The sequence below is a fragment of the Bubalus bubalis genome, chromosome 4 (assembly GCF_019923935.1).
Source record: "Bubalus bubalis isolate 160015118507 breed Murrah chromosome 4, NDDB_SH_1, whole genome shotgun sequence".
In the NCBI taxonomy this organism is placed as follows: Eukaryota; Metazoa; Chordata; class Mammalia; order Artiodactyla; family Bovidae; genus Bubalus; species Bubalus bubalis.
Window position 1 is genome coordinate 4467042 of NC_059160.1, and position 13847 is coordinate 4480888.

At 56.0% G+C, this 13847-nt stretch overlaps 1 protein-coding gene across 3 annotated transcripts in view; it reads left to right on the plus strand.

Moving 5' to 3' along the window:
* The first annotated feature begins 919 nt into the window (after window positions 1-919).
* The window catches only part of PHF21B (PHD finger protein 21B), an 85998-nt gene continuing 73070 nt past the window's right edge, over window positions 920-13847 (plus strand). The window contains exons 1-2 of one of the 3 annotated variants that reach the window (XM_025282702.3): window positions 920-1414; window positions 2297-2362. In XM_025282702.3, coding sequence (XP_025138487.3) covers window positions 1361-1414; window positions 2297-2362 — 120 coding nt within the window. In that variant the 5' untranslated portion in view covers window positions 920-1360. Of the gene's footprint in view, window positions 1415-1845; window positions 2137-2296; window positions 2363-13847 lie in introns of those variants that run through there. The other 2 variants (XM_044940775.2, XM_044940777.2) reach the window with 2 other exon arrangements.

Sequence of the window (13847 nt, forward strand, 5' to 3'; positions counted from 1 at the left end):
AGCAAGGGAGCGGCATGTTGGCATATGCTGAAAGGGACATTTGCTGCCTGCGTTCGCTGGGGTATTTTGTGTGCTGCAGAGAAATCCGAACCTACAGTAATTTATCAGTGTAAACGTTTAACAGTTTAGTTTGAGTAATATGGTTGCACCATTTCTCCCCAGCTTCTCTCAAACATAGTAGGATGCTACCAACACGGCACAAAGCTTTCCAACGTTAATTGATGAAGATGGTAACTCCACGATGCTATGTCCACTCAGAGACGTCAACCTCCTGGCTGCGGGGTGATCTCCGCAGCTGTGGTTATAATTGTTTCATGTCACATTGACCGGGCACGTCTACGAATTTTAACACCAGTCTTAAAAAATTCCAGTGACATCTGTTGAGAGTTTAATTGTAAGTGTAAAAAAAAATTAAAGGCACAGTCAAGAGATCAATTTTCAGACTGTTTAAACAACACGGTGGCTATCAGGCGGTGGAGGAATCCGGAGACATGACTAAGTTAATCTCCTGAGTGGCCGCGTTTAATGTACAGGGGGCAGGAGTGGATGGAAGACAACTTAAATGAAGTAGGAAAAGACGGGCAAAGAGGGATGAGGCGAGAGCCAGAGGAGACCAGGAATGGGAAAGTGGGCCATCTCCCGTCCCATCGGAAAGTGTCCCGGACCCCGGGCTGACGTGGTGGGCATCCCGTTTCCCGCCGGTTTGGCTGGAGGTGGAGGCGGAGAAGAAGAGGAGCTGCCAGGGGAGCCGCCAGGAGCCACTTTTGTTCGGCGATCCCGGCGCCGGGTCGCGGCGGGGCGGCAGTGCGCAAGCGCGGGCGGGGCGGGGTAGGGGCGGCTGGGGGCGGGGCGAGGCCCGGGGGCGGAGCCGTGCAGGGGCGGGCTCGCGTTCGGGCCCCGCCCCCCGCCGCCCCGGCCCGCTGCATCCGGGCACTGCCCGAATTAGCATCGTGCCGAGGCACAACTTTGCCGAGGCCCCAGCGAGATCCAGGCGCGCGCCGGAGGAAATATAGTCCCTGCCTCCTGGCAGCTCGCGCGGGGGCTGAGCGGGGGTTCCCGGCGCCGGGGCCGGGGGTCGGGGGGGCCATGCGCCGGGCCGCGCCCGCAGCCCGGGAACTCGGCGCAACTTGCCGGGCTGCCTGAGGAGTTGAGGGGGTGCGCTGCCGCCTTTCTCCCCCCAGTCTCCAGACCCCCCTCCCTCCCTTTTCGTGGGGGAGGGGGCTCGTGTCCACCCCCGGCGCCCCCCCGCACCATCCGAGGAGACCCGATCCGCTCGCGTCCGCCCCGACCCCCGCGGAGCCGCGCAACTCCCCGGGAGCCGGGGCCAAAGTGAGCGCAAAGTGCTGCCCAAGTTGCCGAGATGGAGCTGCAGAGCCGGCCCGAGGCGCTCGCCGTGGAACTTGCGCGCCACCAGGTAGGCGGTCGGGGGCTGCTGGCCTCGGGGGCCCGGGGTTCGGGGTCCGGAGCCCGGCGTCCTCTTCTTCGTCGCAGGGCGCGCAGAGCTGGAGAGGCCCCCTCCTTTAAGCCTGCTGCCCCAGGGATCGGGGGAGTGTGTACATGAACGGACTCCACTTTGGGCTTCCCCTCTGCGCCGCCGCACTCCGTTTCGTGCAGTCCAGCACAGTTTGAGGGATCGGGGGCGCTTGGGACCCGAACCCAGTGTCTTCTCTTTCTCGGGCAGGATCTGCAGGACGAGGGTCCCGGGAGAGGGCCCCCTGCGTGCGCTTGCCCGGTTGTGTGTGTGTGTGAGTGTGAGTGTGTACGCCCACTCCCTCCGCCCCCACCCCCCGGGTGCAATCCTGTACAGTTTGCAAAAGTAGTTTGGGCGATAGTTGCTTGGGCGAGCAGAGGCTCGGCGGCCGGAGCCCGGGCGGTGTTGCGGCGTGCGCGCGCGCGCGCGTGTGTGTGTATGTGTTGGGGAGATTAGGACGCGACTTGAATATTTATGAGCTTTGCTCGACACGGACTCGCCGTGTTTACTTGGCTCTTTGTTCCTCCCCCCTCCCCCCGGCACACACTCACACTCCCTCGCACACGCACCCCGGCCTGCAAACTTGCACGGCTCGGGGCGCGCCGCCGGGTGGCCGCGGCCCCCGCCCCGCCCCGCGAGCTGCCCCGATGAGGCGGCAGCCACAGGTAAGCGGCCCCGCGCGGCACTGCCCGGCCGCCTCGCGTGCGGGACGCGGCCCGGGGAACTCGGGCGGGGAGGGGGCGGCGGCCCCGCGGAGCCCCGGGCGCACTGGACCCCCCCACCCCGGGGCGGCTGGCCTGAGCCCGCGCCTCCGTGTTTCCGCAGAACGGCGACCTCAAGAAACAGCTGCACGAGCGGCAGCCGCGGATCGCCGCGCTCAGCGACAAACAAGTAAGCGAGCCGGAGCCGGCCCCCCGTCCGGGGTGGCGGGGTGGGGGGACTAGGAGGGGTCGCCGGGCACTTGGGTAGCACCCTAAAAAGTGCTGGCCTCGGCGCCGCGCGCTCAGACTCCCAAAGGAGTCTCTGCGGTCTTCAAAGTTACCCGCCCACCCCCTGCTTCTGGGAAGAAGGGGCCAGGGTCTTGGAGGCCGAGGCGGGGGGCAGCGCGGCTCCCGCCGTGCCCAAAGGAGAGAAGCTGCCCTTAAAAGGCGGCGAGCAGCCCGGCGTCCATTTTGAGTTGGTGGACATGTTTTTGGAATGTGGACATTTCTCCCGCTCGGTGTCCCCCCACCCCCCAACCGCCCCCGTCCCCGGCCTCCCGCGGGCGTCAGGGTGCGGAGAGAGGGGGTGGTCATTCGGGCCTGGACACCAAACTCCTTGGAAGTGGTTTTTTTTGGGGGGGGGGTTTACGGCGCAAATCTTAATTTAAAGAAATCGTTCTTCCTCCGGGCTCCCCCCTCCCCTCCCACTTCTCCGGCATCACTTTTATTCTCGGAACCTGACGCCAGCCAGCTCCCGGGGAACAAAAGAAAGGCGCCCCCGGGACCCCTCGGTTCTGCCCAACTTTGGGTCTCCGGGCACCGGGTGTCCACTGGGGCCCGCAAGGAGCTGCTCGCCATGGGGATGGGGGGCCCGGCCGCCCACCCCTCTCGGCCCCCTTGGTGAGGAAAAGTTGTCCATTGTGACTTAGTTGCGCGGAGCTCAGCGCTGGAGGGGTTTCAGCACCGCGAACAGAGGCCGCCGCCGTAGCCGCCGCCGCCGCCGCCGCCGGCGGAGTGCGGCCGGCCGCGCGCCCCGCCCCCTCTCCCTCCCTGCTCCCGCCCCTCCCCCTCCGCGCCCCTCCCCCCACGCCCCCTCCCCACACTCGCACCCCCGCCCCTTTCCCAAGCCGAGAACTTTGAGCGGCGCAGCCAATGGCGCTCTCGGGGCTCCGAGGCTGGCGGGGGCGGGGGCGCCGGCTCCGTCCCCGCGGCCCCCTCCTCTCCTCCCTCTGTCCGCCCCGCGGGCCCGCTCCCCCCGCCCCGCCTCGCAGAGCCCCCGCCCCACGGGCCTTCGATCGCGCTTCCTTCGGAATGCCGGCCGCCGGCGTCAGCCTCAAACTTGGACCGCGCCCGCCCCCGCCCCCGCCCGCCGATCCGGTCCCCTTCTCTCTCCTTCAACTCCGGGTGGGGGGCGGGCCGGATCCGAAGCCCCCCCGCCTTCCCGGAGGGATGGTCGGTGTAGGGGAGAGACGTGGACGTGGCTGGCGGGGGTTAGCGGCGACCCCGGCGAGGGAGAACTCGGAGGCCGGGTGTGCGTTTCGAGTCTTTTTAAAGTTGCAAAGTGGTGGAAGGGGGGCGTGCAGAAGAGGAGGAGGGGCCCGGGGGCTGCGGAAAGAAAGACGGCTGTGGCCGCGGGTCGGCGCCTGGTCGGGGGCGTCGGGCTGGACGCGCGGGTGGGGACAAACGCGTTAACCCCTTTCCCGCGGTGCCGCGGCCCCCCTCCCCCGGCCGCGCGCCCCCGCCCGGGAGTGGAAGCTTCCATTCCCGTCGGAGGAGCGGGGGGGGCGCCCGGCGCGCGGCTCCGGCGAAGTCGGGGAGTTCGCGGGGCGGGGGGAGGGGACCCAGGCCCGGCATTACCATTTTGATTGCTTTGATGCCATTTTTGGAGGGGGAGGGGTTGGGAGACCCTTCTGCGCTGAGCACAAAGATGTTTAATCACTGTGTGAAATCAAATCAGATACTTAAAAAAAAAATCCATCACCAAATCTGGTACCTTGTGATAGCTGAGGGTTCCTAAGCTCCCTTTTTTTTTCCCACTGGGTAAAACGGCAAGTTGTTGACTCTTCTGCTCCGAGTAGAAGATTTAAAAGAGAAAATTCCACTAAGCCGGCAGCTGTCCTCGAAACAATGTCTCTTTATGTGTGCTTGTACAATACGTGGCAATAGTTTTACTATTTGGAGTGGCTTTTCGGAGCTTAGGTTTGCTCCTTTCTGTATTGTAGCAACTATTTCCAGGCTGTTTAAATTTTTATGATGATAGTAAATGAGTAGCTATTTATTATCTGTCATGCCTGAATTTAGATGAGGCTGGGGATAGAAACATTTGAAAATCGTGTTTGAAGGTTGCGGGTGCCGCTGGTGGGGGCGGGGGGTGCGGGGAGGAGCCGTCCTACTCCGGTCTGCCTTTGCCTTTAAATCTGGACTCGGAGAAGGATGCTGCTGAACGGAATGTACCTCCATCTTTTTTGTGTGTGTGAGTGTGTGTTTAAAAAAAGGAAGAAAGAGAACAAGGAAAACTTTTGTTCCCTGACCTTTTAAAAATATTTCTCTCTGAGATGACTAAAAATAACGTCTGGGGAGCGGCCAGCGTTTGTCCTGGCCATCGGAACTTGTGTTTGTCACTGTGAGCGTGCTGTTTTTCCTTTCTCCTTTGTGGCATTTTATATAGCAGGGGCTCATAAAAGAGGGAGGGAGGGAGCTGGGACCGTGGTGCAGCATGCTAATAAAGCTGCCTCTGCTCTCCCGAGCTCCGCGCTGGAATCTTTCAGAGGTCACCTATGAAATGAGTTGGTAGACTTAACATTTACTCACCTCTGTCTCCTTGGGAGAGTTTGGTGGAGATTGGCAGCTTGGCTGGGGAAAGGGTCGGAGGAATGAGCCCTTGGAGGTGATTAAGGGCTGCACCGGGGGTCTCTCGAAGAGGGGTGATGGGCTCTGCTAACCCAAGGAGCTGGAATGGACGATCAGAGCTGAAAAAGCCAGTAGTGTTTCAGAGTTTGCTTTCAACTCAAGAGAAAAGTAAGGGTAGTGTTGCTTGAGAGATTTGCTTGGGGGAAAAACTCACACCATCTTCCCCTCCGGAGATGTGTTTCTGTCCTGCTGCCGCTTGGACGATGGCATATAAAGGTTAAGTTTCAAAAGTGCACCCATGAAGGTGATGAACTGGATAGTAAAATGGACGGATGACCTCATTATCCACATTTGTTAGAAATACAATAGCAGCGAGTAATATCTTTTGGTGCCTAGCCATCAATTTCCCATTTGTGCCCTTGGCACTGGAATTTTTTTCAGTTACTTCTGGAAACACGGACGAGGGCTTGGAGATGTTTTTCCAGGACTCCTAGGAGTAGATAGGTTGTTCATTGGTCAGAAGTAGAGAGAAATTGTGTGTGAGTGTCCAGCGTTTCTTCCACCATTGCTGGACTAGGGGATAAATGGGAAACCAGCATCTGTAGGACCTTGCTGTTTGAAAACAGAGTTCACTTTTTTTTTTTTTTTTTAAAAAAAAGGGGAAGCTGTAGGAGTTGGTCAGTAGCCCTTGATAGCCAGGATATTTGAAAACAGAGTTCATGTTTTTTCTTTTTTAAAAAAAGCGGGAGCTGTGGGTAGTTGGTCAGCAGCCCTCGGTGGCCAGGCTGAGTTCCGGGGGTGCCCCCCCCCCACTGGGCTATGACCCCATGGAGGAAGGACCCCTCGTCTTTAACAAGATTTGATGTGTGAAGACTCCATTAGTTGCTTCAGTGGTTTTACGCCATGAATTTGCAGCACATGCAGAGAGGCAGTAACATTTTTATCTAAATTGTCAAGCAACAAGCACTGCTGTGTAAATAACAGGCCCATCGTAAATACCACAGGGTTTTTTTTTTTTTTTTTTTTTCTTCCTCTTTGGAGTTCTCAGCACAACACTTAAACGCCATGTGAAGCAGGCATCTTCACGCAAGTTCAGCTTCACCTTAGAGTGGAAGACCTCCGGTATGAACTGCAGGGCGTGCTGGTCTGGCAGAGACTCCCCTTCCCCCCACTCCACTGCCCAGTGGACTTGGGGCCTTACATGCTGCCTGATGCATCGATTTGATGAACTCTGGATTCTGAGGGGCTGTCCTCAAGTGCAGCAATAAAAATATGTCTTCTTGAAAGGTATTATGTATGTGGCATTCGCTCAGGTGCTGAAGCACGCCTTCACTGTGATCCACTAGCTCCGGTGGACACCCGAGGGGTCCCACGGTGGAAGCGTTCACCGAACAGAACTGCAGGGAGGGTCTATTCTGAATGCTTCCCAGTTGCTTTCAACCCTTCCATTAAAGGATATTCCATTCTTCAGGTTCTGACCCCAAGGCTGCGCAAATCCAGGAGGCTAAATGTCAGTCTTCCTCACCTAGAGTTCAAGATGTCATTCTTCAAACAGCACCTTTACATGGGAAGGAGAAAACTGATGTTCTCTCCATCTTTCATAGTCTGGAAACGAGCACAGGGTTGAGGCAGCAGGGGCTCAGTCCTGGCTTTCCCCAAGTGCCCCCTGCTTGGTGTGACCCCTTACTCCCCCCCAACCCCCTCCATAGCCAGTCTCTAGGACCCACACTTTTATCCAAGCCGCGTTTTCCTGGAGTCTGTCTTCCCCTCCGTCTGTCCACCCCTCTGGTCCCTCCCCCATTATCTCTTAGCTGGAAGATTGCAGTAGCCTTCTCACTGCATCCACTTAAAAACCTTTATTGAAATAGAATTCAGATATTGTGTACTTCACTCATTTAAAGTGTACAGTTAAGTAGTTTTTATACCTTCACAGTTATTTGCAGCCGATCACCACCATCAGTTTTAGAATATTTTCAGAATATTGTTGTTGTTCAGTCTCTCAGTTATGTTAGATTCTTTTCGATCACATGCACTGCAGCACACCAGGCTCCTCTGTCCTCGACTATCTCCCAGAGTTTGCTCAAATGCATGTCCATTGAGTTGGTGTTGCTATCTGACCATCTCACCCTCTGCCACCCCTTCTCCTTTTGCCTTCAGTCTTACCCAGCATCAGGGTCTTTTCCGGTGAGCCAGCTCTTCGTATCAGGTGGCCAGAGTATTACTTCAGGCTATTACCCAGCCGTTGTTGTTTGGCAGCCAAGTCGTGTCTGACTCTCTGCGACCGCACGGACCGCAGCACACCAGGCTCCCCTGTCCTTCCCCATTACCCGGAGCTTACTCAAACTCATGTCCATTGAGTCAGTGGTACCATCCAGCCATCTCATCCTTTGTTGCTACTTTGTCCTCCTGCCTTCAATCTTTCCCAGCACCATGGTCTTTTCCAGTGGCTCTTTGCATCAGGTGGCCAAAGTATTGGAGCTTCAGCCTCAGCATCAATCCTTCCAGTGAATTTTCAGGGTTGATTTCCTTTAGGTTTGACTGGTTTGATCTCCTCGCCGTCCAAGGGACTCTCAAGAGTCTTCTCTAGCACCACAGTTCAAAAGCAGTGATTGTTTGGCACTCAACCTTCTTCATGGTCCAACTCTCACATCCATACATGACTGCTGGAAAAACCATAGATTTGACTAGATGGACCTTTGTTGGTAAAGTGATGTCTCTAAGAACAAAATAATGCCTCTTGCAGCAATGCAGATGGACCTAGAGATCGTCACACTGAAAAATCAGTAGAAAGAATCATATATTATATTGCTTATATATGGAATCTAAAAAATTGGTGCAAATGAACTTCTTTACAGAACAGAAATAGAGGCACAGATGCAGAAAACAAACTTATGGTTACCAGAGAGGGAAGTGTATGTGTAAAACAGATAACTAATTAGGACCTACTGTGTAGCACAGGGAACTCTACTCAGTGCTCTGTGGTGACCTGTGTGGGAAAAGAATCTGAATAAAAGTGGATATATATATATATATATAACTGATTCCCAGGTGGCTCAGTTGGTAAAGAATCCACCTGCCAATGCAGGAGACGCGCGTTCCATCCCTGTGTTGGGAAGATCCCCTGGAGAAGGAAATGGCAACCCACTCCAGTATTCTAGCCTGGGAAATCCCATGGACAGAGGAGCCTGGCAGGCTGCAGTCCACGGGGGTCACAAGAGTTGGAGACGGCTTCGTGACAAGTAAACCACAAAAGCAACATAACTGATTCACTTTGCTGTACAGCAGAGGCTAACAGAACATTGTAGATCAACTATACTCTAATGAAAACCAAGAAAAAATGTTTAGAACATTTTCATCCTGTCAGTGAGAAAGCCTTTGGGTCTCACCCCTCCCATCGCCACACCAGGCTGCAGGCATCCACTCATTCACTGTCTGCAGGTCTGCTTTCTGTCGCTGTAGAGTTGCCTGTTCTGCACTTGCGCGTGAGTGGAGTCATATCGTGTGGTTTTGTCTGTTGGGCTGCTTTCACTGAGCAGAATGTTTCCACCCAAGTTGTAGCGTGTTGAACTTGGTTCCTTCTTACGTCTGAATGACCTTCCATCGTACGGGAGATCTCGTCCTGTTCCCATTCATCAGCTGATGGGCACTTGGGTGGTCTCCACCCCAGGCTCTTGGGAACAGCACACTACATTTTCTTGTGCCTCTCTGGTTCATCTTCCTTTAGCGTTAGCGTCTTGAAACCAGATCGAGATCACAGTGCTCCTTGTGGAAGCCCTTCTGGTGGTTTCCTGCTGCTCTGTGGGGGGCTGGCCCTGCGCCCCTGCTCGACCTCCGCGCTGGGACCCTCACCTGCCGCGGGCCACCCCCCACAGTGCTGCTCCTGGGCTGCTCTGCAGCAGGGGCCTCGGGTACCACGAGCATCTTCCGCTCTGGAGACCACCGGCCATTACCGTCTTCATCTTTTCATGGAAGTCCACTGTCCCTGCTAGACCGGAAGCTCCCTGAGGGGTGGGGGCTGTGCTCTCTGTCCCTCCCCCAGGTTCCGAGAGCAGTGCCTTGTGGTGCTGGATGCGTGTTGGTGGAATGGGCAGATGACTAAGAAGATGGGTGTGCGGGTTGGCGGGGACCAGCAACCAGCCCCAGAGGAGTCCTAGGAGTTGTCCTCTATAGGCGTGCAGTAAACAGATTTTTAAAATCCTGCATTTGGAATGAGCAGCACAGAGGTAAGACTAGCAGCTCCTCTGGTCTCGGAAACCTCACAAGAGAGTGATGTATAGATGACCGTGTGTCAAGGGAATTCCAGAAAATTCTGTGAAAACCATGCCGTGCAGGCCCCTGGAGATGAGAGACAGCTTCCTGGGGGAGAAGGGGCTTCCAGGAAGCCTGGGGTCATATTCGGGAGGAGCTGGTGTCCCAGCTGAGGGCTAATGGCCCAAGGAGACCTGCAGGTGTTGGCGAGTTTCCAGCAGTTGAAGCATGGAAGAGAGAGAGACAGGCAGACAGCAGAGAGGGCAGGCTGGGGCTGGAGCCAGGAAGACACTGAATGCCGAGCAAAGCTCCTGGGTTGTGTGTCAGGTCTGGGAGATGACCTGGAGCTTTAGGGCAGCTTAGGAGGAGGGGGAGGGAGAAGGTGTGTTAGTCGCTGAGTTGTGTCTGACTCTTTGCGACCCTATGGACTATAGCCCCCTGGGCTCCTCGGTCCATGGGATTCTCCAGACAAGAATACTGGAGTGGGTTGCCGATCACTTCTCCAGGGGATCTTCCTGATTTAACCCAGGTCTCCTGCATTGTGGGCAGATACTTTACCATCTGAGCCATGAGGGAAGTCGGGAGGAGGGTGAAGGAGGGCTGAACTCACTCCCTGTGTGGCCCGGCCGGCCGAACGAGCTCCCTGGTGTCCGTCACCTGTGTGGGAGGTTCTTGCAGGGACAGTGACACCCATGTGTGATGTGGAGAGGAGGCTGTTGGACTTGGGTGACCAGCATATGACAGGCTTGAGGGCAGGAGGCAGTGTGCTGACTCTTCTCCTCCTGCCTTCCTTAGAGCTCCTTACAGCTGAGAAATGAGTGGGGGATGTTTCTAGAAGCTTCTAGAAGGTGACTTGGGGCAACTCTGCTCAGTTGGTTTAAGGAAGAAAAGTGTGTATGAGTGTACATAACACATGGTTGCACTTTTATTACTGATCTTATTTAGACTATTTATAAATTGTATAATAAGGAATAGTGTAGTTGACCCTTGAACAACAGGGGGGTCAGAGGTGATGACCCTTCATGCAGACACTGTGCATATAGTCAGTCCTCCACATAAGACAGGGACTCGGTATCCTCGGGTTCAACCAGCCGTGGATCACGTGGGATTGCAGTATTTACTACTAAAAAAGGTACATGTGCAAGTGGACCTGTGTGGTTCAAACCCGCGTTGTTCAGGGGTCATATTGACCTGCGCCGGTAAATATGCAGTGTATATAAAATCAGTTGATCATTTGTCTAGGATTATATTACAAACATGAAAGGAAGGATTTGTTGAAGAAAAATAATTTACCTTTCTCCCGCTAAAGTAGAATCTTACTGAGGGAGGCAGCAGTTAATATTCTTCCTATCATTTCTATAACATTAGGAGTTCAGGGAGAGTTCTGTTTTTCACAAAGTTTTTAGTGTAAAAGCAACACCTCCTTGTTGGGGGGAAACTTCGCAGCGCAGGTGTGGGGCTCGTAGACCGTGACCCCTCTTCTGCCCGCTCCGGGCACGTGGACCAGGGCAGCACGGGCTCCGGGGTGTTCGTAGGCTGCAGTCTGTGCACAAGCAGTGTGTGTAACACGGAGAAACATGCTCCGTGGGCACGCTCCTGAGCATACTACCGCTACGCTTGCTTGTTACCCTTGACATTGTGTGCTGGGCACCTCTTGGAAACAGCTCGGTTTAATTCCACAAGCATTTCACAAGCCCCTACCTGGTGGGGGTGCGGGGGTGATGTTGTTAGTAACAGCGACATCTCATGGTGTGAGGCTTCACCCTTCCAAACCTGTTTCACTGGGTCTCTGCTCGAGCCAAGTTTCACAGGCAGTTGGGGAGAGAGGTGTAACCCCCGTGACCTGTCCCATGAGCTCTCTGCACAGGAGAGCCTTCGCAGCGGGCTCAGCCAGCGGCGATGTGCTGTGATGAGGTGCCCGGGGTCGCCCTGAGAAGGTGACATCTGAGTCTGCGAGAAGCAAGAGTCTGATCGCACACCCAGCACCCGGCTGTGTCCAGCACCCGTGTTCTCCAGCGAGCCTGTTCCGACACCTCTTTGATACACACGATGTGATTTGTCGGGGTCATCTCATGACTTGGCTCAGGCTGGGTGGGTGGGTCTTCCCTGCGGCACAGGTCAGAGAAGGGCAGCTCCCCAAGGTCAGATGGCTGGGGGCCCCGAGAGGGTGCCCTCTGTTTCAGCCCCTGCCCCGCCTCTAGTTGGCCCCCTGCCTCTGGAGTAGAACACGGCGTGGCCGGGAGAGCAGAGGGCTGGAGGTGACACCCACGTTCCTCTCCCAGCCGCCTGCCTCCGGCAGAGTAGCTTCCAGCAAGTCCTTGTGCATCCTCTATAAAGCGGGTGTAGTGGTTGAAACTGCCTCGCCGGGTTGTTGAAATGAATCCAGATCATAGATGAGCAAGTGTATCTAAACTACCAAGCAGAGTGAAGGGGTTGATTGGAAGAGAGTTGTGTTGGCTGCGGTGGCGCTGGTGGTAAAGAACCCACCTGCTGATGCAGGAGGCGTAAGAGACGTGGGCGCCATCTCTGGGTCCGGAAGATCCCCTGGAGAAGGAAATGACAACCCACTCCAGTATTCTTGCCAGGAGACCTGGGTTTGATCTCTGGGTTGGGAAGATCCCCTGGAGGAGGGCATGGCAACCCACTCCAGTAGTCTTGCCTGGAGAATCCCATGGACAGAGGAGCCTGGGGGGCTACAGTCCAAGGGGTTGCAGAGAGTTGGAAACGACTGAAATGACTCAGGACGAGTTGGCGGCCTTGGTGGCCCCAGGACACGCCTGCCACACCCTACCCTGTGCCTTTGGGGCTGGAACCTTCACTCTGCTGCTGGTCCCCCTTCGGCGCATTGCTGCTCATCACTCCTGGTGGAGGTGGACGATGGCGGTGCCTCTTCCCTCGCAGTCCAGGGAGTCGACTTTGATGCGTGAGCCTCTTAAAACACCTGCTGTCGGAACGGTACCATTGATTTCAATTAACTTGGAATTTTTTTCACCGCGATGACTCTGATAATAACTTTGGTAATCCCACGATGCCTCATTAGAGCTGCTGGCTACGATGATCAGGTCTGTGGTTTAGCAAGTGTTTTTCTCCAGCGCCTTTGTCTTTCCAGGACCGAATCGCGGGCTCGCTGCAGGTTTTCACCCCACTCATGTGAGTGATGCTGAACGTGGCCGCCGCCTGGTCTGCCCGTTAAAACCCTTCACGGGGCCGCACTCATGGTGGGGGCCCTTCCGCAGGGGCAGCGTCTCAGGTCACACACGGGGAGTTTGAGGGTTGTGTGTTGGCTCACGCTCTGAGACCCTTGCCCCGGACATGGGAGGAATCTGGGGAAACAGGCAGCTTTCTAGGGAGGAGGGCAGCTACTGCTCCCCTACCCTGTTTGGAATTTATAGCTTTTAAGGAAATAGGATCCTGGATTTGATTTTCCTTGCAGTCTCTGAGTCTCTTTCGTCCCACTAAGGAGGCTTTGTTTGTTTGGGTTTTTTTGCCACCCGGTGGCCTGCGGGATCTTAGTTCTCTAACCAGGAATCGAACCTGTGCCCCCTACAGTGGAAGCGCGGAATCTTAAGCCCTGGACTGCCAGGGAAGTCCTCACAAGGCTTTCAGCTTTGTCTCCGAGAGGCGTGTAAGAAATGGGTTCAGCGCAGGCTCTATAACGGGCAGGCTGGAGTTATAAACCCAGCTCCGTGTTTCGAGGGCTGTAAAATGAATAACCAACAGCTCAGCGCGGGAGGCAGCCATGTGCTGGCGTGTGGGGAGTGCTCCGGAAGCCCGCACGCAGCACCCACCAGGATTAAATGGGACGAGACGTCAAGCTGTGGCCACGGCGAGTCTTCAACAACTGGGACCTGGGCGTCACAGGTCGCAGCTTTCCCATCTGATGCTGACCCAGGGCAAGGCCCTGCCAGTGGCCTCCATGGACCAACTGGGTCCCTGTTCGACCCGCCCTTTGGGGGGGTTCCTGCCTTTTTGTTTGGGAGGTGGCTGAAGCCCAGAGAGGTTGAGTGGCCAGTCGAGGTCACACAGCTGGCGAGTGGAGGAGCCACGGGTCAGCTCGGGGGCACCGTGGCCTCACAGTCTTAGCCCCTATGCTGGACAGCCCTTCTGGCTCTGCATACGAAGAGTTCGGAGTCATGCCATGCCTGGGCGCAGGTCCCGGTAAAAGAAAACGGGTTAGGACGTCAGAGGGAACTGCCCGCGAGTTCTCAGCCGTTGGTGATGACGAGTGGGAGCTTCACGCTGCGGTGGAAGGTCATGGAACGTTGGAGGGGCTGGGCACCTGGGTGGGGAGCCTGGGGCAGGCTGGCTGCAGAGAGGGGTCTCCACAGTGGAGAAGCTGAGTCCACGGCGGGAGGTTTGACCCCGAAGCGAATGCACCTGCAGCCTCGCCCTCTCATCCTGCTGTGGCCTGAGCCCCTCCCTGCTTGGCCGCTTCAGTTTTTCTTCTTAATATTATTGCTGTTGTTTGTTAAGGGGGAGGCATCTTCTCGTTTTGAAATGGCCTCTGTTCTCCAAGAGAACAAACATGCTTCCTTGAGTTGGGTACCACCCCACCCTTTGGGTTCATTACTTACTGT